Raw genomic sequence first — 27,071 nt, 5'->3', positions numbered from 1 at the left:
AAAATAGCATAACTAATGTATTTTAACACCAATTAACCCACCTGTTTAAAAATGTATTTAGAAATGTCAATCTAGCAACTTTCTAAAAAATGTTTTGGTACATTTCTAGCTTCTTAGCTAGCTAGCTAATGTTACGTTAGCTGGCTAGTCAGTTCAAATAATGACCTTATCATATAGCTGACAACTTCTTCACTTTAGCTAATTTGTCTTCATTATTACAGGAAAATAAACTCGCAACAAGATCATTATTTGCTAGTTAATGGCGAGTCAATTACAGAAAATGTCTTGCGGTTGTGAGTTAGAATGCCCTGCTTTTCTTTAAAATATAGTTTTTTTTTTACTTGGACTATGTCTTGTTGGCCTAACGTTATATCCAAATTTGACTTTGATCCAGGTCATGTTCTTCACATTACCGTCTGGTAAACACATAGTATATAAAATAAAATCTATGTTTATTTGTCACATGCACAGGTTACAAAAGGTGTAGTGAAATTGATACCTATATAGTGGAGTATTTTGTTTAGACATGTAGCTAGCTTGCTAAACAATGAACCATAATCCCGACTCATACTACCCTGTATGAATCTGCAGGTAGCTAACCAACCCGGTTCAATGTTAGCTAGCTATCTAACATTAGGCTATAACTAGCAATGAAAATGACTTTCATTCAAATTAGAAACATATTATATCTGAAAATGTAGCTAGCTAGCCTATCTTACCCATATGGATGGACTCTTCTCCCTCTGTCACGGATACCATGGTTGCCCTTAGTTTGAAGATGTAATCTGGAGACCGGTTTGTTATACAACAGCCTTCTGTGTGTTCTCTTTTCAACTCCCTCTATATATTTGCAATCAAACGGCAGAATTTTCTCAATTTCCTTAGCTATCAAACTCTGCTTCCACCGAGCATTCCACTGATTTCAAATCTCGGTCCTCCAGAAAGTGGAGAACCACACTTTTTGCAGTTCTACTACGTGATAACTTCAAACAAAGATGTGTTAGAAAGGATAACCTACACATACTGACCAGCTCATGTTATAGATAGAAGCGTGCTACATGGCAGACCAATCCGAACTCATCTCTCAACATGTCCAGCCCATCTATTTCAGTCAATCATGGCTAGCGGGAAGGTTCCTGTCTTTTCCGTGGCTAAATCAAGTAGGCTCATAATTTAACAATTACTTGTATTTACAGATGGCATACAAGTTTGTTATGAAGGCACATGCATTTTCATATGTTCCAGAAGGCATTTCTGCCAAAAAACAAATGTTGGAGAAAAAAATGCCTCCTGTGAAGTAGTGACTTGCGACAAACGCATAGTTTCCTGAAACATGTCACAAATGTGGAAAAAGGGGAAGGTGTCTGAATACTTTCCCAATAAACTGTGACCTTTTGAAATGTTTAAGTCCTTCAAATATAGTATTTAAAATGTGTGTGTGTGTGTGTATCCTGTGTAGGATCCGTGTGGCCGGTATCAAAGGGCTGCAGGGCGTGGTGAGGAAGACGGTGAACGATGAGCTTCAGGCCATCATCTGGGAGCCCCAGCACATGGACAAACTCATCCCCTCCATGCTGTTCAACATGCAGGATGCCGAGGACCTAGACAGGTACATAAAAAAAAATATATATATATATACCCACATGGCAGTCATAGACATTGAAATACATATTTATGGACTAACATCAATTAGTCCTGGGAGGTGGTCCTGATTTGTCACAACTTGTCTACTTAAAGTAGTCGTCTGCAGTTCAAATCACAACAAACAGGCCCCAGATATGGCAAACAGCTGAGGGATGGGGCTGGAAAAATGCAACCGCTCTCAAATTCATAGACAGACCTATGGATGCAAGAACTGACTGTCCATGAGATCAAAATGATAGTTTTAAGCATTTTTTCTTAATCCATTTATGTATTTATTTTTACTTTTTATTTTACCTTTTTAATTTAGTTTATTTAGTGAATATTTTTCTTAACTTTATTTATTGAACTGCATTGTTGGTTAAGGGCTTGCAAGTAAGCATTTCACGGTAAGGTTGTATTTACCTGTTGTATTTTGCGCATGTGACAAATAAAATGTGATTCCTTTAGTGTTTATTTACAAACACATTGTTTACGAACAAAGCTGTAAAACATCCTTATATTTGGGGTTCTGATGAGGTTAGACAGTTGAACTAAGTTCCAGAGGCATTTTACGTTCTATTCTTCAGTAATCAAATGCTATATAACATAAATACAAAAGTCCAAACATGGATGTTGCAATCGCAGATTGCCTCTTTAATATAATTATATAATATTCCATTTAGCAGATGCTTTTATCTAAATAGACTTGCAGTACAGTGAGAGCTTACATTTGTATTATGTGTATATAATCCCTTTGGGAATTTTAACTAATCAACTATATATTGCCCCTTGAGGCAAGGGTTGGATCCCTCTCTGTCATTTCCTCTTGTCTATTGCCCCTTCTTATTCAAAAATAATGTTAAACGAAAGAAAAAGATGGATAAGTTAAAATATTTTAGCCGGGCTTGATTTAGCTTTTCCGGCAACTTATGGAATCAGTTGAATAGTCCTAAAAATGCAAACCCTGCCCATCTGGCACTCAATGTGCACAATCAAACACTCGGGGACAACACATCATATTTGAAACCAGGTCTTAAGGTGAACCTGTTTATCTATAAGAATATAAGGCTTAGATCAAGGGCCCTACGTTCCAGTCTAAAGAGGATGGGAAAACACTGGCCATTGCTCTTTTCAGGAATTCTCTCCTTTTTTCACTATATAGACACTAGTTAAATTCCCACAGGGATCACATGCACATATTAAAAGCGTATGCACACACTGTACTGTACGTCACGTTGGATAAGAGCTTCTGTTCAGTGACATTTTTATGTTATAGTTAAAAGACTGTTTGAATTCACATATTTCTTCTCAATAGACATCAGCTAGCTCTCAGAAAATGCATCCCCCCCCCCCCCCTTATTTCCTCATCAAGCTACACACAATACACCATAATAACAAAGCGAAAACAGGTTTTTAGAAGTATTTGCAAATGTATTAAAAATAAAAAACAGAAACCTTATTTACTTGACTATCCAGACCCTTTTGCAATGGGACTCAAAATTGAGCTCAGGTGCATCCTGTTTCCGTTGATCATCCTTGATGTTTCTGTTTGAGTCCAGCTGTGGTAAATTCAATTGATTGGACTTTATTTGGAAAGACACACACCTGTCGATATTTGGGTCCCAGTGTTGACAGTGCATGTCAGAGGAAAAACTAAGCCATAAGGAATTGTCCGTAGAGCTCCGAGACAGGATTATTTCAAGGCCCAGATCTTGGGACGGGTACCAAAAAATGTCTGCAGCATTGAAGGTCACCAAGAACAAGGTGGCCTCCATCATTCTTAAATGGAAGATGTTTGGAACCACAAACTCTTCCTACTGCGCAATTGGGGGAGAAGGGCCTTAGTCAGGGATGTGACCAAGAACCCAATGGTCACTCTGACAGAGTTCTAGAGTTCCTCTTTGGAGATGGAAAAACTTTCCAGAAAGACAACCATCTCTGTAGCACTCCACCAATCAGGCCTTTAGGGTAGAGGGACCATACTGAAGCCACTCCTCAGTTAAAGGCACATGACAGTCCACTTGGAGATTGAGAAAAGGCACCTAAAGGACTCAAACCATAAGAAACAAGATTTTCTGGTCTGATGAAACCAAGATTGAACTCTTTGGCCTGAATGCCATGTGTCACGTCTGGAGGAAACCTGGCACCATCCCTACATGTTGGTTTTGGCAGCATCATGCTGTGGGGATGTTTTTCAGAGGCAGAGACTGGGAGACTAGTCACGATGGAGGGAAAGATGAAAGGAGCAAAGTGCAGAGATCCTTGATGAAAACCTGCTCCAGAGCACTCATTCTTGGGCAATGGTTCACCTCCTAACAGGACTACGACCCTAAGCACACAGCCACGGCTTCAGGACAAGTCTCTGAATGTTTTGACTGGCCCAGCCAGAGCCCAGACTTGAACGCGATCAAACATTTCTGGAGAGACTATTTTAGAATAAGGCTGTAACGTAACAAAATGTGGAAAAAGTCAAGGTCTGAATACTTTCTGAATGCATTATATAAACACATAGCGTCCCAATTTTAGCATGGGTAATATTGTGTTCTACAAACTCCCCAGACGCCTAGCGCAGTCTCAGATTCCGTCCCAAATGGCAACCTATTCCATATATTGTGCAATGCTTTTGACCAGGCCCCTATGGGGGCTTTCCTATGGGCCATGGGCAAAAGTAGTACACTATATAGGGAATAGTTTGCCCTTTGGGACGCAGGCCCTCTCCTGAGATTTTCCATTAGCCCGAGGAGGATGAGTGACGATGGGGAATTGACATAGTTCTTCTGGAGAAGGGAGAAGAAGCTTGATTATATTCCATACAGAGAAACCGTTAGGAGAGGGACCAGAACCGGAGGTAGCCGTTGAGCCAGGCTCTTGCCCACGCCCGAGATTTACCCCACTGGAGATTAAGATTTAGACACCTTGACGAGACAGGACAGGTTTGTGGAGATAAAGCTTTACCCTCCTCTCTACTCTCCTATCCCCCGGTGCAAAATACAGACATCTCTCTCTTGCTCCCTTTATCTCTCTCCTCTGTCTCTAGTCTCTCCTTCTCCCCTCTCTTTTCTAGGCTCCTCTCTCTCTCTCTGTTCTCCTTCCCTCCAGGTGGTTTCCATGTGAACAAAGCTATTTTTGGTGGCAGACTTTTTTTTCTTCTGTCTTTATACATGGAGCTCTCTTCGAACAGCAGACGAGCACTGCCGCATGCTGAGGAATTCCAGTTTGATACACCTACCACAACAGTGTCTGTCTCTTAACATTTGTTTTCGCCACATGTTTACCGCCTTATCAAGGTAATGACACTTGGGGCTAGGTGGGGAGGGGTAAACGACACATTCTCCAGCATCTTTTTTAGCTCGTCGCCTGTCAATCACATGGTATTCACAAAGTACATGGCTTTTCTGTGACTACAGTATAACCAAGGAAATTGGTTGCGTCCCTTTCTCTTGAAGTTGTTGCGTTGCGCAATGTGGTCAAGATAAAAGTGAGCAGTCATGATACACCCATCTTTGTACAGGTTATTCATGCTAGCATACTTTTTGAATCATGTAGTTTACCCGCAAGTAGTTCATCAGAAGTAAAGGGGTTCATTCAAATGCTATTTTTTATGTACCACAATGGGATTCGCAGTAGGCGGATCACTACTAGGAAGAACCAATCACACAAGGTCTGTCAGAAACAGACAGGTTGACTGGTGAATGATGTGAGCCCCTCCCGTTTTATAAGGCGCCACTCACCCACCCACTGGTTATTCTCGCTCTCTTCCTTGCGAAGTTTACTACGCTCCTGAAGCTTTCCTCAGCACGACTTGATCCCTGCTTAACTGTTCTTAAGCGCACCGCAAGGTTAAAGCTGCCGAACGTAGGACCTCTGCTCTCGTCTCTGTGTTGAAGTAAAATTCATTTTCTACTTTTTTGCATTTTCTACTCTTTCTACTATATTTGTGGCCAACTGCCTCGATTCGGTCTTATGTAGCAAAATTTGAAATTGCGTTTTTTACATTGGATAAAAGTAGAGACCTAGAAAATTGTATATCATACACTGCAGTTGAGGAACATTGGGAAAGTAATTCTGCTTGGAAAGCTGATAAACCTGTGACTGCACTTTTGAGAAAATGTCCCTTGAATGTTTTGGGACACCTACAGGAGAGCTCTTCTTTGTCTACACCCATTCAGCATCGTTCCCAACCTCTTAAGCCTTAGCCCCACCCATCTCTTTAAGGATTGACATGTGAGGCTATGTGCTAGATGGAGTGAGTAGTTTAGTAAACTACCAAAGATTTCAAGACTAAAAGTGGTAAAAGTAGTAGCCTACAATAAGGATAAACTCCAGGTAAAAATACACTTTATCTAGTCCTTGTCCTGTATCCTAATCTGACTTTGGTGCAGGTTATGATGTTCTTCATGTTACCATCTCTGGTAAACACACACTATATCAAATAAAATCTAAATGTATTTGTCACATTCACAGGATACAGAAGATGTAAATGGTACAGTGAAACGGTTACTTGCATAGTAGCTATATCAAAAACAGAATGTGTCCAGATAAAAATAATAAGATAAAAAGTATTGTATAATTATTAGATGACGCTTGCCTGACACACTTGTCTAAATTGATGAGTCATGTGAAGGAAATGTTATAACCACCCCCCAGTCACATCTAGCTAAGTGGATGGGACACTATTGTCTAGACATGTTCAATAGATTGCCGTAACCACCCCCAGACACATCTGGCTAACTGGAAGGGTCATATAATCATCTGGCGAAGTGGAGTTTAGAGATGTACTTTAGCTATCTAGCTAAACAATGAACTGGTATAATCTCAACTCGTACTACTACAAATATTGTCTTAGCTGTAGTATGAATCTGCAGGTAGCTAAAGAGCTAACCAACAATGTTCAAAATTAGCTAGCTAATATTAAGCAGTAACTAGTAATGCAAAAGAATTTCTGATTCGAATAATATTACTACACAGATCATACACATAATTTGAGCTAGCAAGCTAACATTCACTAGCTAACAGTACGCTTTAACTTGCAATGAAAACATATAATATCTGAAAATGTAGCTAGACTCTTACCTGTATACATGGATGAACGCTTCATGGCAGACTGGAACCAAAACTCAGTTTTGTTTGTAGCCACATCTTGTTTGGCCAAGTTGTCAAGTCACTCCGGTTCACGTGCATGTGCATGTGCAGAAAGTAGTCCATGACTTTTTCCAAATGATCTGTCGATAGCACCAAATTCAGGGCAACAACATTTTTGTAGTTTGGCTAACGTTAGTCCTTTCTACCGCGCTGTTTTTTGAAAGATATAATAACACATAGCTAGCTAGCTAACCACCGTCTTGCAATTGCTAGCTTAGCTCTCGTGTATAGTTCACCTCAGATTAAATGTAAACCCAGCTAACCTAAGCTAGGCAAAATGCTCAGACGGCCTACCTCAGCTAGCACACCAGCTCAGCTTGCATAGTTCACATAACGTTCAGTTGTTTTTGTGCTAACTTACTTGACCAGCCCGACCTACTAGGTTCTCTGGCCAATAGACTCAAAAACAGAATCAGCTACCGCGTCAAGGCTAGCCTTGCCACCTCCTGCCTCGCAGACCCGGGTACGTGGCAACCCGGTCTCCCCTCTACAAGTTTCCTGTCGTGAAAGATGCGCTACTTTGTATTGGTGACGTTTAGTGAGAGGTTGTTGTCCTGGCGCCACACTGCCAGGTCTCTGACCTCCTCCCTATAGGCTGTCTCATCGTCATTGGTGATCAGACCTACCACCGTCGCGTCGTCGCAAACTTAATGATGGTGTTGGAGTCGTGCGCAGCCACACAGTCGTGGTTGAACAGGGAGTACAGAAGGAGACTTAAGAATGCATGTGTTGTTGCCTACCCTCATCACCTAGGGGCATCCGGTCAGGATCCAGTTGCAAATGGAGGTGTTCAGGTCCCTGTGTCCTTAGCTTAGGGATGAGCTTGGAGGGCACTATGGTGTTGAACACTGAGCTGTTGTCAATGAACAGCATTCTCACGTAGGTCTTTATTTTGTCCAAGTGGGAAAAGGCAGTGTGGAGTGCAATAGAGATTGTGTCGCATATTGATCTGTTGGGGTGGTATACGAATGGGTCTAGGGTGTTAGAGATTATGGTATTAATGTGAGCCATGACCAGCCTTTCAAAGCATTACATGGCTACAGATGTGAGTGCTATGGGGCGATAGTCATTTAGACAGGTTACCTTGGCGTTCTTGGGCACAGGGGCTATGCTGGTCTGCTTGAAACATGTAGGTATTACATACTCTGTCAGGGAGAGGTAGTAAATGTAATTGAAGACATCTCACTCATATTATCATAGAACCAGGGTTATGAATGTTTTCATCCCCATGGGGAGTCAGTAGGATCAGGTGCCCCCTGTCATGTAATTGTATTCACTGTGATCTCAAAGGCAAAACTAAAAACGGAAATCAAATTAGTATAATAAAAAAATCCCCATTAAAAATGTCAGTTTAAGCTATAGATATCAATTTTTTTTTGCCTTTGATGCATCTCAATCCACCATATCTGCCGACGTAGAACTTCCGCATCTGCGGTGATGGTGACAGAGCTAGAGCGGTGTTTGTAAGAACATGAGACATCCTGAAAATCGATCCTCTCCCAAAATCGTCTGTAAGGTCCAAACGGTTTGGCCTTTCAAACTATTATGGAAAGATGAGACTCACAAACACAATGGTGTTCTCGGTTTTGGGCTCGTCTGAAGTCGGTACAGCCGATCTGCCAACTTCTGCTTTTCCAACAGTCTTGAAGGAGTTCCCACATATGCTGAGCACTTGTTGGCTGATTTCCTTCACTCTGCAGTCCAACTCATCCCAAACCATCTAAATTGAGTTGACACACTCCTTCTTGATCAAATAGCTCTTACACCGCCTGGAGTTGTTTTGGGTCATTGTCCTGTTGAAAAACAAATGATAGTCCCACTAAGCGCAAACCAGATGGGATGGCGTATTGCTGCAGAATGCTATGGTAGCCATGCTGGTTAAGTGTGCCTTGAATTCTAAATAAATCACAGTGTCTCCAGCAAAGCACCATCACACCACCTCCTCCATGCTTCACGATGGGAACCACACATGCGGAGATCATCTGTTCACCTACTCTGCGTCTCACAAAGACACAGCAGTTGGAACCAAAAATCTCAAATTTGGAATCATCAGACCAAAGGAAATATTTCCACCGGTCTATTGTCCATTGCTCATGTTTCTAAGCCCAAGCATGTCTTCTTTTTTTTGGTGTTCTTTAATAGTGGTTTCTCTGCAGCAATTCGACCATGAAGGCCTGATTCACACAGTCTCCTCTGAACAGTGCATGTTGATGTGTCTGTTACTTGAACCCTGTGAAGCATTTATTTGATGCTGCAATCTGAGGTGCAGTTAACTCTAAGGAACTTTTCCTCTGCAGCAGATGTAACTCTAGGTGTTCCTTTCCTGTGGCGATCCTCATGAGCCAGTTTCATCATAGCGCTTGATGGTTTTTGCGACTGGACTTGAAGAAACTTTTAAAGTTCTTGAAATGTTCCGTATTGACTAACATTCATGTCTTAAAGTAATGATGGACTGTCGTTTCTCTTTGCTTATTTGAGTTGTTCTCGACATAAGATGGACTTGGTCTTTTACCAAATAGGGCTATCTTCTGTATTCCACCCCTACCTTGTCACAACACAACTGATTGGCTCACAGGCATTAAGGAAAGAAATTTCACAAATGAACTTTTAACAAGGGACACCTGTTAATTGAAATGCATTCCAGGTGACTACCTAATAAAGCTGGTTGAGAGAATTCAAAGTGTGCAGACCTGTCGTTAAGGCAGGTTTGTTTACTTCATGATTACTTATGTGTTATTTCATAGTGTTGACGTCTTCACTATTATTCTACAATATAGAAAATAGTAAAAATAAAGAAAAACCCTGGAATGAGTTCGTGTGTTTAAATTTTTGACTGGTGCTGTATATGGAGACTGTTTAGTGTAAAAAAATTGTTAAATACATGTCCAAAAAAATCTGTTTCGTAATCTTTCTTATATACACTATGTATACAAAAGTATGTAGAGTCCCGTGCAAGTTAGTGGATTCGACTATTTCAGCCACACCCGTTGCTGAAAGGTGTATAAAATCAAGCACACAGCCATGCAGTCTCCATATACAACCATTGGCAGTAGAATGGCCTTAAGAGCTCAGTGACTTTCAACGTGGCACCATCATAGGATGCCACCTTTCCAACAAGTTCGTCAAATGTCTGCCCTGCTAGAGCTGCCCTGGTCAACTGTAAGTGCTGTTATTGTGAAGTGGAAACATCTAGAAGCAACAACAACTCAGCCACAAAGTGGTAGGCCACATAATTTCACAGAACGGGACCGCCGAGGGTCGAAGCGCTTGTCCTCGGTTCCAACACTCACTACCTAGTTCCAAACTGCCTCTTGATGCAATGTCAGCACAATAACTGTTCATGGCCGAGCAGCCGCACACAAGCCTAAGATCACCATGCGCAATGCAATGTGGTGTAAAGCGCACCGCCATTGGACTCTGGAGTGATGAATTACGCTTCACCATCTGGCAGTTCGACGAACGAATCAGGGTTTAGTGGATGCCAGGAAAACACTACCTGCCCCAATGCATTTTGCCAACTGTAAAGTTTGGTGGGTGAGCTGTTTTTCATGGTTCGGGCAGGCCCCTTTGTTCGGGTGAAGGGAAATCTTAACGCTGCAGCATACAATGACATTCTTTACGATTCCGTGCTTCCAACAGTTTGAGGAAGGTCCTTTCCTGTTTCAACATGCCAATGTCATCGGGCACAAAGTGATGTCGAGACAAATGGTTTTTCGAGATTGGTGTGGAATAACTTGACTGGCCTGCAGAGAGCCCTGACCTCAACCTCATCGAACACCTTTGGGATGAATTAGAACGCCGACTGCAAGCCAGGCCTAATCGCCCAACATCAGTGCCCAACCTCACTAATGCTCTTGTGGCTGAAGGGAAGCAAGTCCCCGCAGCAATGTTCCAACATCTAGTGGAAACCCTTCCTAGAAGAGTGGAGGCTGTTATAGCAGCAAAGGGGGGACCAATACCATATTAATGCCCATGATTTTGGAATGAGATGTTTGATGAGCAGGTGTCCACATACTTTTGATCATGTAGTTTATCTCCGATGTATTTGACTTGTCAGAACAAACTCCCTTTAGATGTTTTTGGGGGGACTATCTGTTGTTCCATGTAGTGAATCTGTTATTCAATGCTTTTGTTTGGGCTAATTTATCAAATCATTTGAGTATATATTTTTTTTACCATTACAATTCTAAATCAAATAGCTAAATGATCCTTGGTTGGATCTTAACAAAATAATTCCACTTAGCTTTGTAGAACCCTGGGGAAGCAACTCCAGTGTAGATTTGGCCTCGCGTTTTAGGGTATTGTCCTGCTGAAAGGTGAATTTGTCCAGTGTCGGTTGGAATGCAGACTGAAGCAGGTTGTCCTATAGAATTCCCTAGTCCTTGACGATGACGTAGTAAAACTCCCTAGTCCTTCACGATGACAAGCATACCCAAGGGGTTGAATACTTATTGACTGAAGCCATTTCAGCTTTTAATTTTTTTATACATTTGTAAAATATGATAGAAAAATGATTCCACTTTGACATTGAGGTATTGTGTGTAGGCCAATGACACACATCTCAATTTAATCCATTTTTAAATTCAGGCTGTAACACCACAACATATGGCAAAAGTAAAGCGATGCTTTCCGATGGGACTATATACATATGTAAGTTTGTACTTAAGAAGAAAGGAGGGAAGGAACATGTGTACGAAGGAAGGAGGAAAGGGAATGTACCCATTGCTTAGGCAACTCTGTGATAATTAAAATAATTCAACAACAAAGGAATGTAAGGATGCATTTCTCAAGCCACCATGGGCCATAATAGTTCCCCATACTCTCTGGTGACTTTCTTCCCTCCCTGGCCCCTCATAAGGCGGAGCTATTAAACTGTCAAGTCTGCGCTTAGGAAGATAACTGTCCTCCAGATCAGGGGAGAAATATGTAGCCCCCCACTCCCGGTTCAGTCGACGGTAGAAGATGTGTGCACCTCGTGGGGTCAGCTCAGGGTTGGTCTGGGTGGGGGGGGGTGTAATTTGAAAGAGGCGAAGCACATCAAAGCTATTGTGTATGCTGAAATTGGACGCCGGGTCTGGCATCGCGTTTAATGTCACATCCACTGACATTTATGCAATGCTCTCAAACCCGCTGCTTGCCCAATGTCTGGTTGACTATCTTTTGGTCGGTCTGTGGCAAACTCCATTTTGTTCACCCTATTTCTGGTTTATTTTGTTCCTAAAGATGGAAGAGATTATGAAAAGTCAACCTCTTTCTCCTTGAAGCATCTCGTGTCCAAAGATAAGTAATGGAGCTGTTTTTTGGGGGGAAAGAAGGCTCGAGCTACCAAAACCCTGCCAGCATAGGGTGAAGGATATCTGATACTTTTTTAATGGTCTTTGTGGTGCCAGAGTGTGACCTGAATGCAAAGTTGCTAGTGTCATTTAGACTCTGAGCCGCGGCGGCGTGCGATATGACGCATGAGAAGAAATTAGCTCCACAAGGAGACATTGATACGATCTCAGCTGAGCTACTGTGCCCCAGCTGTCAACTTATCACTGCCATTGATTCGACCGAGGCTGCATGCGCTTGAGTTGGGTTAGCTCATACTAGATCATCATCATCATTCACCAATGTGTCTTGGCTACCTTTTTCTTGAAAAAGGATATTGACAATGCAATCAGAATGACATCACCAACAAGGTTAACCTTTTTGTCCCGTTGCCACATGAACCAAGGTGCTGCTTGATACGACCTCTGAGGAATGGGATGATGTGGATGGTGATGACAATGAGGATTCTGATTATGGGGGTGTCAATAGTTAGGGATCGTTACAATGATGGGGAGTGGAGGCCACAGAAGAGTGTGGTTGCTCAATCTTTGCCATGTCCACCTAGGGAATGGAAACGGAATAATATTAAGATGGAATGCATACAAATTATGATTCCTATGTCTTCTAAATCGGAGGTATCCAATCCTCCTGGAGAGCTATTTGGTGTTGGTCCTGCCCTGCTTTTGCAGCTGATTAGTAAAATCAGGATTGCTAGCTAGAGCAGGGTTGGAGAAAAAGCCTGACTCCCCTTTTTATGAATGCTAATGCCTGACCTGGTGCAAATTGTGGTGTCGTCCTTTAGAAAGGATGCTTAGCCAGGGCCCTGACCCTCTGTGGGCACAAAAACATCCCGTGAGTCATGTGTACGCAGGAAATATATGTAGTTGTGTGAAGACTGATTTTTAACAATGCTAGTTGGATCAAATCTGGCCTGTACAGACGGAGACAGGCCAGACGCACACACTCGAAATGCAATCCATGTTGTGCCTTTTTAATTGAACAACATCGTTTGTTGTTTTTTGTGATCTAACTAAACATACCTGGTAGAAAGCATTTGGTCAAGGACATTTGATTCTATTAATTTTTTTACTCTGGGAGAAACTTTGACTTGACCAGAATGGGGAAAGAAGCTCAGCTTTTATCCCTAAGTCTATTGACGCACCATAGCATCACTCTTAGTAACATGACAGTTTTTTTTTTGCATGGGATCCGTCTCAGTCCATTACATCTGCCTAATAAGTCTGGCTGCACAACCAATTGGCAAACGTCCTGCAAATTGAGATCACGTAACTAAACTAAATAAAAAGAAGACGACACTACACTATGAAACAAAGATAAGTGAGATAAATAGTGAAAGTAAAAAGCTTTGGAGCACCTTAAATGACATTCATTGAATAAGGTAGCTCATGCATCACAAAAATCATCTGATATTGCCAACTACTTTAATGAGTTTCTCGATGGCAAGATTAGCAATTTAGGCATGACATGCCATCAACAAACACTGACACTACACATCCAAGTATATCTAACCAAATTATGAAAGACAAGCATTATATTTTGAGGGGTGTAAAGGGGTGTAAAGGGGTGTAAAGCAATGTGTTATTGCTTTACACCCCTTGCTATTTTGTGGATAAAGAGTCACCTGTCTAACAGAATATAGAGGGTGTTCTTTAATGGAAGACCCTTCAACATAATCCAGGTAGAATTCCCCAGGGCAGCTGTCTAGGCCCCCTACTTTTTTCAATCTTTACTAACGACATGCCACTTGTTTTGTGTAAAGCCAGTGTGTCTATGTATGCGGTTGACTCAACACTATACACGTCAGCTACTACAGCGACTAAAATGACTGCAACACTTAACAAAGAGCTGCATTTAGTTTCAGAATGGGTGGTGATGGGGTTCATTCCTTGTTCTTTGTCAATCATTAGCATTCAGACAATCTCTTTAATTAAATCATTCAAAAACCTTTATTAATGCAATTGCAGACAGAAGTTGCCAACAGGATCATAGCACGCATGTTTCCGAGTAAGTTCTGGAAAATAGAAAAGGGTCCGAGTTGTTTTATTATGCCTGCAGTCATATCTTAGTGATGTCACTGCCTATGTCATTACCTTCTACTCATGATACCAAATCCATGCCTACACAGCTATATAAACAAGAGTTTTAGTGTTATCTAAAAGCTCAGCAGTAAATGTCCACTCCCCAAATTGATTTTTAGTGGAATGTCTGACTAGTCTCTTATCTCTTACACTCCCCTGCAGAGTTCTGTCACACATTTTTCAGACAGTTTCTTTATAAGAGGCAGAGATTAGAAAAGACTGTGGAATAATATTACACTTATATAATGAATATATATATATTGTTAATCTGTAGTCCAGGATCCTATACATGTAAGGAGGGAGGCGTCTTGTATCCCTTCCCCTTCTATTAATACAACATAAGCATAATCAATCATTATAATACATCAAACATTTGGTACATGACCCCAAGGTGAACCTGACAGAGGCAAGGAATAAGTTGAGTCCTAAATATTTCAAAAACTTAAAGCCTTGTATTTGGTACAAATCATTCACTAAACCCTAAACCTCAACTAAATCTTGTAATAAATAATATGGATATGGAGCCTGTTGAGGTAACTAAACTGCTTGAGGTAACCCTGGATTGTAAACTGTCATTGTCAAAACATGTTGATACAACAGTATCTTAGATGGGGAGAAGTCTGTCCATTTATAAAGCACTTCTCTATTCCACATCAAGTAACTCATGCAAGCAGTAAAATTAGATTTACAAAACAGATAAAAATACACCTAATGGAACAGCAGGGACTGTGAAGCAACACAAGCATAGGCACAGGCACATGCATACTCACGTGATAAAATATGCACAAAACACACACGTACACATGGGTTTTGGGTTGTAGATACAGTTGAAGTCGGAAGTTTACATACACTTAGGTTGGAGTCAATTAAACTTGTTTTTCAACCACTTCACACATTTCTTGTTAAAACCTCTCTAGGGTATGTGGGACGGTAGCGTCCCACCTCGTCAACAGCCAGTGAAACTGCAGGGCGCCAAATTCAAAACAACAGAAATCCCATCATTTAAATTCCTCAAACGTACAAGTATTTTACACCATTTTAAAGATACACTTGTTGTAAATCCAGCCAAAGTGTCCCATTTCAAAAAGGTTTTACGACGAAAGCACACCAAACGATTATGTTAGGTATGAGTAGAGTCAGAGTTTGTAGAGTTTGTGGCCTGCTGGAGGTCATTTTGCAGGGCTCTGGCAGTGCACCTCCTTGCACTAAGGCGGAGGTAGCGGTCCTGCTGCTGGGTTGTTGCCTTCCTACGGCCTCCTCCACGTCTCCTGATGTACTGGCCTGTCTCCTGGTAGCGCCTGCATGCTCTGGACACTACGCTGACAGACACAGCAAACCTTCTTGCCACAGTTCGCATTGATGTGCCATCCTGGATGAACTGCACTACCTGAGCCACTTGTGTGGGTTGTAGACTCCGTCTCATGCTACCACTAGAGTGAGAGCACCGCCAGCATTCAAAAGTGACCAAAACATCAGCCAGGAAGCATAGGAACTGAGAAGTCGTCTGTGGTCACCACCTGCAGAATCACTCCTGTTTTGGGGGGGTGTCTTGCTAATTGCCTATAATTTCCACCTTTTGTCTATTCCATTTGCACAACAGCATGTGAAATTTATTGTCAATCAGTGTTGCTTCCTAAGTGGACAGTTTAATTTCACAGAAGTGTGATTGACTTGGAGTTACATTGTGTTGTTTAAGTGTTCCCTTTATTTTTTTGAGCAGTGTATATCCAAAATGTCCATTTATTTAGCGCGTTTCATCCAGAAAAACACTGGTTCGAACTTGCTCAAACGTGACTACAAAATATCTAAGGTTACCTGTAAACTTTGCCAATAAATTTCAAACTACTTTTGTAATACAACTTCAGGTATTTTTTTACGTTAATAATCGATAAAATTGAAGACGGGATGATCTGTGTTCAATACAGGATTAAAACCATATATAGCTAGATTTCTGGTCACGCGCTTCTATCTAACAGGACACTTCATGTGACACTCGTTCAAGATGGCGGTACTTCTTCATTACACAAAGGAATAACCTCAACCAATTTCTCAAGACTGTTGACATCCAGTGGAAGCGGTAGGAACTGCAAGCAGGTCCCTTAGAAATCTGGTTTCCCAATGAAATCTCATTGAAAAAAGAGTGACCTCAAAAAAAAAAAAAAAGATCTGAATGGTTTTCCCTCGGTTTCGCCTGCTAAATAAGTTCTGTTATACTCACAGATATGATTCAAACAGTTTTAGAAACTTCCGAGTGTTTTCTATCCAAATCTACTAATAATATGCATATCTTATATTCTGGGGATGAGTAGCTGGCAGTTGAATTTGGGCATGCTTTTCATCCAAAATCCGAATGCTGCCCCCTACCCTAGAGAAGTTAACAAACTAGTTTTGGAAAGTCGGTTAGGACATCTACTTTGTGCATGACACAAGTAATTTTTCCAACAATTGTTGATAGACAGATTATCTAACTTATAATTCACTGTATCACAATTCCAGTGGGTCAGAAGTTTACATACACTAAGTTGACTCTTTAAACAGCTTGGAAAATTCCAGAAAATGATGTCATGGCTTTAGAAGCTTCTGATAGGCTAATTGACGTCAATTGGGGGTGTACCTGTGGATGTATTTCACGGCCTACCTTCAAACTCAGTGCCTCTTTGCTTGGGAAAATCCAAATAAATCAGCCAAGACCTCAGAAAACAAATTGTAGACCACAAGTCTGTTTCATCCTTGGGAGCAATTTCCAAATACCTGAAGGTACCACATTCATCTGTACAAACAATAGTATGCAAGTAAACACCATGGAACCACGCAGCCGCCGACCGCTCAGGAAGGATATGCGTTCTGTCTCCTAGAGATAATTGTTCTTTGGTGCGAAAAGTGCAAATCAATCTCAGAATAACAGCAAAGGACCTTGTGAAGATGCTGGAGGAAACGGGTACAAAAGTATCTATATCTACAGTAAAACGAGTCCGATATCGACATAACCTGAAAGGCTGCTCAGCAAGGAAGAAGCCACTGCTCCAAATACACCATAAAAAAGCCAGACTACGGTTTACAACTGCACATGGGGACAAAGATCATACTTTTTGGAGAAATGTCTTCTGGTCTGATGAAACAAAAATAGAACTGTTTGGCCATAATGACCATCCTTATGTTTGGAGGAAAAATGGGAAAGCTTGCAAGCCGAAGAACACCATCCCAACCGTGAAACACAGGGTGGCAGCATCATGTTGTGGGGGTGCTTTGCTGCAGGAGGGCCTGGTGCACTTCACAAAATAGAATGCATCATGAGGTAGGAAAATGATGTGGATATATTGAAGCAACATCTCAAGACATCAGTCAGGAAGTTAAAGCTTGGTCACAAATGGATCTTACAAATGGACAATGACTCCAAGCATACTTCCAAAGTTGTGGCAAATGGCTTAAGGACAACAAGGTCAAGGTACTGGAGTGGCCATCACAAAGCCATGACCTCAATCCTATAGAAAATGTGTAGGCAGAACTGAAAAAGCATGTGCGAGCAAGGAGGCCTACAAACCTGACTCAGTTACACCAGCTCTGTCAGGAGGAATGGGCCAAAATTCACCCAACTTATTGTGGGAAGCTTGTGGAAGGCTACCCAAAACGTTTGACCCAAGTTAAATAATTTAAAGGTAATGCTACCAAATACTAATTGAGTGTATGTAAACTTCTGACCCACTGGGAATGTGATGAAAGAAATAAAAGCTGAAATAAATCATTCTCTCTGCTATTATTCTGACATTTCACATTCTTAAAATAAAGTGGTGATCCTAACTGACCTAAGACAGGGAATTTTTACGACAATAAACGTCAGGAATTGTGAAAAACTGAGTTTAAATGTATTTGGCTTAGGTGTATGTAAACTTCTGACTTCATCTGTACTTATGTACATAAGATATGTGTTTGTTTTTTTTCAATACATTTGCAAACATTTTTTAAAACCAGTTCTCTTTATCATAATAGGGTATTGTGTGTAGATTGAGTAAAAAATAAAAAATAAATACATTTTAGAATAAGGCTGTAACGTAACAAAATGTGGAAAAAGTTCAGGGGACTGAATACTTTCAGAATGTACTGTAGGTGTAAAAATGCCAAATATACCAAAAGCTAAATCAAGCAGAGATCTACGACTGTTTAAACATGTTAATCATTACTGAAACATGCAAACTACAAAATTTTTAAAGATAATGAATACATGACAATGACCACGGGGTGGCAGGTAGTTTTGGATTAAATGTCAGGAATTGTGTCAGTAATTGTGAAAAAAACTGAGTTTAAATGTATTTGGCTAAGGGTTATGTAAACTTCCGACTTCAACTGTATGTGATAGTGGAGTAGGGGCCTGCAGGCACAACCTTAATGTGTTGTGAAATCGGAGAATGTATTGTAATGTTTTTAAAATTGCATAACTGCCTTAATTTTGCTGGACCCCAGAAAGAGCAGCTACTGACTTGGCAGCAGCTAATGAGGATCCATAATAAATACAAATGGAATGCCCATCTTAAAAAAATACCATATTTTAGCTTAGTACCTCCCCAATCCATTTTTTTTGCTTTTAAATGAATTATATATACCCGTTGAATCTTGAAAAATATAACAGTAATTTATACATTTCTCATGAGCTTAGTTCAACTGTCATACCCCATACGAACCCAAAATATAAGCTTGTTTTACTCCATTGTTTGTCTTTGATGTCTTTGTGTCTATAGCTCAGTCTATGAATTGGATTTCTCCAGCCCCATCCCACAGCTGTTTAACAGAACAGTAGCTGCTTCGTTGTTGTTCGAACTGCAGATTACTGTTTAATGGTCGTCTGCGAGGGAATGGCTCTTTGTCTAAAATTATTCCTGCTGTTGCGCCGGTCGCTTTCTTTTTGTAAATGGTGTCGCACCACGGATCAAGTAAGCGACCTTGTGGACCACCTTGACTGCCGCATGGCCGCTAGACAGATATTATTTTCTCAGTGGTTCAAACTGCATCATCTCTCTCTCTCTCTTTCTGCCCCTATCCCCCCTCCCTTTGTGTCTCTCTTTCTGCCCCTAGCCCCCCTCCCTTTGTCTCTCTCTTTCTGCCCCTATCCCCCCTCCCTTTGTCTCTCTCTTTCTGCCCCTATCCCCCCCTCCCTGTGTCTCTCTCTTTCTGCCCCTACCCCCCCCTCCCTGTGTCTCTCTCTTTCTGCCCCTACCCCCCCCTCCCTGTGTCTCTCTCTTTCTGCCCCTACCCCCCCTCCCTTTGTGTCTCTCTTTCTGCCCCTATCCCTCCCTCCCTTTGTCTCTCTCTTTCTGCCCCTATCCCCCCCTCCCTTTGTCTCTCTCTTTCTGCCCCCCTCCTTTTGTCTCGCTCTTTCTGCTTGGTTGGAAAACAATCAATAAGCGTAACATTTTCCATGAACTGCGTGTGGGCTGCAAATAATTGTTTTCCTCTCCCGAGAAACAGATGCCCATCTGTGGCCGGGCTTATTGCGGGGAAATGATTTAGCATTTCATTAATTTGCCAATATCACACATAACAGACACACTGTTTATTCAGTACAGACAAACTCATTAGGCTTCACGTAGAAATATGACAATTTTTTTCCACTTCCAACTCCCCACTAAAGGGAAACGCATAGGGAGAATCTCAATTGCATACTCCTCGCGTCATCTCTCCTCACTTCTTTCTCAAACCCCATTGGAGGAGAAGGTTGGCTTTCTCATCCAATGGGTTTTGAGAAGGAGGCGAGGAGAATGCAATTGAGATTATCCCACAGTCCCAAATTGCAGCCTATTTCTTATATAGTGCACCCATATGGCTCTGATCAAAAGTAGTACATTATATAGGGAATAAGGTGCCATTTTGGACACAGTCATACACTACATGACCTAAGGATGTGGACACCGGCTCATTAAACATCTCATTCCAAAATGATGGGCATTAATATGGAGTTGGTCCCCCCTTTGCTGCTATAACAACCTCCACTATTCTGGGAAGGCTTTCCACTAGATGTTGGAAAATTGCTACGGGGACCTACATCCATTCAGCCACAAGAGCATTAGTGAGGTCAGGCACTGATGTTGGGTGATTAGGCCTGGCTCACAGTCTGCATTCTAATTTATCCCAAAGGTGTCCGATGGAGTTTAGGTCAGGACTCTGTGCAGGCCAGTCAAGTTCTTCCACACCGATCTTAATAAACCATTTCTGTATGGACCTCGCTTTGTGCACGGGGGCATTGTCGTGCTGAAACAGGAAAGGGCCTTCCCCAAATTGTTGCCACGAAGTTGGAAGCACAGAATTGTCTACAATATCATTGTATGCTGTAGCGTTAAGATTTCCCTTCACTGGAGCTAAGGGGCCTAGTCTGAACCATGAAAAACAGCCCCAGATCATTATTCCTCCTCCATCAAACTTTACGGTTGGCACTATGCATTAGGACAGGTAGCGTTCTCCTGGCATCCGCCAAACCCAGATTGTCCTTTTGACTTCCAGATGGTGAAGCGTGATTCATCACTCCAGAGAACACGTTTTTGCTGCACCAGAGTCCAATAGCAGTGAGTTTTAAACCACTCGAGCCGACGCTTGGCATTGCGCATGGTGGTCTTAGCTTTGTGCTTGCTCGGCCATGGAAATCCATTTCACGAAGCTCCCGATGAACAGTTCTTGTGCCGAGGTTGCCTCCAGAAGCAGTTTGGAATTCGGTAGGGAGTGTTGCAACCGAGCACTCGGCTGTCCTGTTCTGTGAGCGTGTGTGGCCTACCACTTTGCGGCTGAGCCGTTGTTGCTCCTAGATGTTTCCACTTCACATTAACAGCAATTACAGTTGACCGGGGCAGCTTTAGCAGGGCAGACATTTGACGAACTGACTTGTTGGATAGGTGGCATCATATGACGGTGCCATATTGAAAGTCACTGAGCTCTTCAGTAAGTCCATTCTACTGCCAACGTTTGTCTATGGAGATTGCATGGCTGTGTGCTCGGTTTTATACACCTGTCGGCAACGGGTGTTGCTGAAATAGTCGAATCCACAAATTTGAAGGGGTGTCCACATACTTTTGTCTATATAGTGTAGTCGTGTAAATCGTCATGAAGACGTGGATTCATTTGTCTGTCTCTCTCTCTCGCTCGTGCGCGCACACACACGTTCTCTCACACACTCATACACACTCATAAGTTGATTGAACGCTATTAGCGCGCACCGCTAACTAGCTAGCCATTTCACATCAGGCACACACACGAACACCTTTTCTCTGATAGACGGATTATTTACAGATTTATTGCTGATTTGACTTACTCTAGACCTGCACTCTCTCGCTCTTGTTGATTTGTCTCCAGTCACCCCCCCCCCCCCCCTCGCTCTCTCTAGCTCGCTGCAACGTCGTTTACATTTTCTTATTCAATATTTTTTGAGATACTGTTATTGATGTTACTGGTACTTGTGCATTTTTATTTCAAGGAAATGCATATATTCTGTATGGGTGCACCACCTTGCATTGTGCTTATCTGTGGTAAGGAAACAGTGATTTTGATTCATTCTCTCTCTCTCTCTCTCCTTCCCTCAGGGTGGGCCCACCCGGCACGCCTTCGGAGACAGGGCAGGATGGTGAGGAAAACCCTGCGTCCCTGGCCGAGAGCTGCTTCAGAGAGCTGCTGGGAAGAGCCGCCTACGGCAACATGAACAACGCCGTCCGCCCCGTACTAGTGTAAGTACTAGTGGCACCAGGATGTACAGACGTCACATCAGAGGAGGCTGGTGGGTGGCTATATAGGAGGATGGTCTCGCCCACCAGCGATCACTGCCACACACTGACTCTGACTGCGGTGGTCTCATTATGTCTCGTCACGTAGTGTAGGAGGAGGCACGGGACAAGGTCATTTTAAGATTGATGTAGAATATGGCGACCAACATGCAAGGTGCATTCCAAATAGCAACCGCATTTTCCTTTTTCACTATTGGGTTGAAAACAGGAACCATAGCTGGTCTCTCTTGAAAAAAATATCTTTAAGCGTCAATCAATCTAATTGATATTATCTATTGATCCAATACCTACTGAGGTGAAGTTCTTCCAACCAAGACTTAATAGTCTGACCGCATCCAAGTAACACGGTCACCCACTCTCACAGACCTCTGCGACTGAATCTAAGTCACACTTTCTCATTGGCCGCGGTTCCCTCCACCGAGCAGAAGCTCAAACATTACCCAGTTACTGTCTGAGCGGCGTGGGGGAAACGAGATGGCGGTCGTTTTAGCCGAGGAGTCGTTATCAGTCTCAAATCCACAGCCTCACAGGGTCCTGTCTGGGGGAGCTGGAGTGATATTTCTTCTCTCTGTAACACACGCACATGCACACTTCTCTCTCTCCTCTCTCCCTATCGCTCTTTCTCTCTCTCGCTTTCTGTTAAATCACTCAACCACACCGTGCGGTGGAGTGTGCAGAGCTTTCTGCTGGGCTCGGGAAGTTATTTTTACCCCGCCCCTGTGTTTTGCTTATTCAAATCCAGTTGGTTTTGCAGGAGGTGGTGGCAGATTAAAAAGAGTGTCGCCAAGTGTTGCTTCATTACACTCATTGTTATTATTATTTATCATCATCAAAGTGCCGTTATTGTTGCAGTCTAGTTGAAGAAGCAGTGACGTTATGGTGTCGTTGGTCCTGTCGAAAACTGGTATGTAATTCACAAAGAACCAAACAGAAGCAAACAGGCCAAAACGAGGAACATACCCGAATTTGTCCAATGAGAAACACTTGCTTACATTTTTTTCCATGTAAATTGTTTTAGTACAGTGTGCATTATTGAATACAGCCCTGGGGATGGCCTGTTTTACCTAGTGTTTTGGTTTCCACCCATTCAGATTCAGTTCATCGACAGTTATTGTTGGCATTTGGAACAACGTCAGTGCAGGAGGAGCGTCTAGGTCGAGGAGATAGTTTGTACCACTCGAATACAGGATCATGTTCATTTTGTTTTAGTTTCAAAGCATTGCCGTAATGAACATGACCCAGTGCTATAGATGGCATACAATTGAGGAAAGATAGAATAACATTGTTGCATTTTGTTTGTATTTTCTTAACTATTTCTTGAACTGAATTGTTGGTTAAGGGCTTGTAAGCATTTCACGCATGTGACAAATACAATTTGATTTGATGTACACTCTCCCTAATCCTCAAGTGTTCGAAAACCCCTCTGTTACATTCAAGTTCAAGATTACCCAGGGTATTACTTAGGTTTCCTGACGGTTTTGCTGCAGATAATTGCTTCTCTACAGTAGATCATCTTTTTTCTTTACGCTTCCGATAACCAATCAGGTGAAAATATACCGTTCATGAAGCATAGGTCCGCCTGTCATTAGTTCCAGGCAAGCACAACCAACAAATATATGTAGGAACAGTGGCGATTTATATCAATGTAAATCTTGGTGGGGAAAAAATGGTATTTTAGATGCATGCCAGCAAAGCCATTACACAACACTAAACAATACATTAATTGCACTATGACGGTGCCAAACAGTGCCGACAAACTGTTAGTCCCAACAGCAGTCCCAACACCTTACCACTGCTACACATGGCTATCAGCGGCGCCTTTCCTGCCAGCAAAACAGTTCATTCAGCCTAATTTACTGCCTTTGAAAAAACATAGCTGATATGGCTGACTTACATAAACAAATTGTGCGCCGCCCTATGGGACTCCCAATCATGGCCGGATGTGATACAGCCTGGATTTGAACCAGGGACTGTAGTGACGCCTCTTGCACTGAGATGCACTGCCTTAGACTGCTGCGCCACTCAGGAGCCAAAGACATTAATGAGCGAGCTAGGGTGGACGTAGCCAATATAACTGTTTGTTCAGCACTTTTGAAATGAACAGCGACAGAATTCAGAACATGGGCCGTTCTTACAGTATTCTCCCTGTACACCATGTCAGAACTGTAGGATAAATAAAGGGGGCATATAAGCAGCCAATGAAAGCTCTTACAATATTCAATGTTGACAGTTCTCTGAAACAAGCAATAGGTTACATGTGCACCACCAAGTCAGAACAGTAGGCTAAATGATGAGGGGAAAAGGTACCAAATTATTAGTGAGGCACATGGGCTAGTAACAGCTTACTACACAACATACACTTAGTATTACTTTCTTAGTTACAGTATACATATCTCCCTGGCATATTACATCATTTATGCAGCAGCATACAATACATTTTTGGACTCACCTTGTTGTGCTGTGCAGAGATTGTTGGTGGGTAAAGAGATATTTGCACAGCGTTTGCTTGTGCTGCTAGCTAGCTATGAACATACAGTGCATTCGGAAAGTATTCAGACCCCTTCCTTTTTTCCACATTTTGTTATGTTACAGCCTTATTTGAAAAATGTATACAATTCTATTTTTTCCTCATCAATCTACACACTAAACTCCATAATGGCAAAGCGAAAACTGTTTTTAGAAAAAACAGAAATAGCATATTTACATAAGTATTCAGACACTTTGCTATGAGACTCGAAATTGAGCTCAGGGGTATCCTGTTTACATTGATGTTTATATATACAGCATCAGTCAAAAGTTTGCACACACCTGCTCATTCCAGGGTTTTTCTTTATTTTTTACTTTTTTCTGAATTGTAGAATAATAGTGAAGACATCAAAACTATGAAATAACACGTATGGAATCATGTAGTAACCAAAAAAGTGTGAAACAGATAGAAATATATTTAATAAATGACATTCTTTAAAGTAGCCACTCTTTGCCTTGATGACAGCTTTGCAAACTCTTGGCATTCTCTCAACCAGCTTCATGAGGTAGTCACCTGGAATGCATTTCAATTAACTGGTGTCCCTTGTTAAAAGTTAATTTGTGGAGTTTCTTTCCTTCTTAATGTGTTTAAGCCAATCAGATGTGTTCTGACTAAGTAAGGGGGTATACAAAAGAGAGCCATATTTGGTAAAAGACTAAGTCCATATTATGACAAGATAAGCTCAAATAACCGAAGAGAAATGACAGTCTATCACTTTAAGACAGGTCAGTTAATCCATAAAATTTCAAGAAACGTTAAAGTTTCTTCAAGTGCAGTCGCAAAATCCATCAAGCGCTATGATGAAACTAGCTCTCATGAGGACCGCCACAGGAAAGGAAGACCCAGAGTTACCTCTGCTACATAGGATAAGTTCATTAGAGTTAACTGCACCTCAGATTGCAGCCCAAATAAATCCTTCATAGAGTTCAAGTAACAGACACATCTCAACATCAACTGTTCAGAGGAGACTGCGTGAATCAGGCCTTCATGTTTGAATTGCTGCTAAGAAACCACTACTAAAGGATAACAAAAATAAGAAGATATTTGCCTGGGCCAAGAAACACAAGCAATGGACTCTAGACCGGTGGAAATCTGTCCTTTTGATCCAAATTTGAGATTTGTGATTCCTTCCAACCACCGTGTCTTCGTGAGACGCGGAGTAGGTGAACGGACGATCACCCGCATGTGTGGTTCCCACCGTGAAGCAAGGAAGAAGAAGTGTGATGGTGTGGGGGTGCTTTGCTGGTGACATTGTCAGTGCTTTATTTAGAATTCAAGGCACGCTTAGCCAGCATGGCTACCACAGCATTCTGCAGTGATACACCATCCCATCTAGTCTGCGCATAGTGGGACTGTCATTTGTTTTTAAACAGGACAATGACCCACCACACCTCCAGGCTGTGTAAGGGCTATTTAACCAAGAAGGAGAGTGATGGAGTGCTGCATCAGATGACCTGGCCTCCACAATCACCCGACCTCGACCCAATTGAGATGGTTTGGGATGAGTTGGACCGCAGAGTGAAGGAAAAGCAGCCAACAAGTTTTCAGCAAATGTGAGAACTCCTTCAAGACTGTTGGAGAAGCCTTCCTCATGAAGCTGGTTGAGAGAATGCCCAAGAGTGTGCAAAGCTGTCATCAAGAGTGGCTACTTTGAAGAATCTCAAAACTCAAATATATTTTGAATTGTTTAACACTTTTTTAGGTTTCTACATGAGTCCATATGTGTTGTTTCATAGTTTGGTTGTCTTCACTATTATTATACAATGTAGAAAATAGTAAAGCGTAATGAAAAACCCTTGAATGAGTAAGTGTGTCCAAACTTTTGACTGGTACTATATATAGATATATCTAGTTTTAGAAAAAGTTCACACCACCTCCATTCCCTCATCACAAGTCAAGATTCAGCTGCTCTTCTTCCCCGCCTCCACTTTTATGAAGAGAGACATGCACACACATTCGTGTGATATTTTAATGAATCGCCTGTCAAAGTAATTGGCTTGTTAGATGCTTTTTATGTGGGGATCTGTATATCAGACCGGGGAGTTTGAGTTGGTACATTCAGCTACAGTGACTATAGGAGTCCATTTGGAATTCAGGACCTTTTTTTTTACACTTGAAGCACAGGGCTAAAGGTTATGGGTTTATTTCTGGACATGATAAGGGCCTTTGACTGTCCATCCCCAGGGTCTTTCGGCTGCTCTACTCAAATCGTTTCTACGTTGGCTCCCGTGGTGTCGGACGTGATTCCAGGTCAAACGCTTACCATGGGCCGTCCGCCAACAAGGGTCAACTGGAGCGATGTCGCCACCACACACAAACACAAGGGTTTCCTTTTGCCGGTAAATCTGCTTTTGGCCCAGATGTATTTATTTTTTGCACATAAACACAATTGTTGCTGGCCAAATTGTCCGGGAGAAATACCAGTCGAAGTGCTCCAAGTTCAATGCAAAATATACTTAATAATCTAGTAAATCCTCAAGCTGCTTGGAAATTAGTGTCGGTGTGTGTTTCTAATTTTACCCACACAAAAGACGCAAGGTCTTCATAAGGGACTTCAGCTAAGTGTACACCGATTGAACAACATTTGCGAAGATTGTGTTGATTATCCCTGTT

General features: G+C 41.9%; 1 protein-coding gene across 3 annotated transcripts in view; it reads left to right on the top strand.

Annotated features, from left to right (window-relative positions):
• efr3a (EFR3 homolog A (S. cerevisiae)) overlaps window positions 1-27,071 on the top strand; it is a 219,416-nt gene that overhangs the window by 105,032 nt on the left and 87,313 nt on the right. For all 3 annotated transcript variants that reach the window (XM_055867573.1, XM_055867571.1, XM_055867572.1), the window contains exons 7-8: window positions 1,460-1,609; window positions 21,734-21,874. In XM_055867573.1, coding sequence (XP_055723548.1) covers window positions 1,460-1,609; window positions 21,734-21,874 — 291 coding nt within the window. The remainder of the gene's footprint in view (window positions 1-1,459; window positions 1,610-21,733; window positions 21,875-27,071) is intronic.

This window comes from Salvelinus fontinalis, chromosome 17, assembly GCF_029448725.1.
Source record: "Salvelinus fontinalis isolate EN_2023a chromosome 17, ASM2944872v1, whole genome shotgun sequence".
NCBI lineage: Eukaryota > Metazoa > Chordata > Actinopteri > Salmoniformes > Salmonidae > Salvelinus > Salvelinus fontinalis.
The sequence above is the reverse complement of the archived record's forward strand: the minus strand, read 5'-3'. Positions and strand labels throughout refer to the sequence as shown.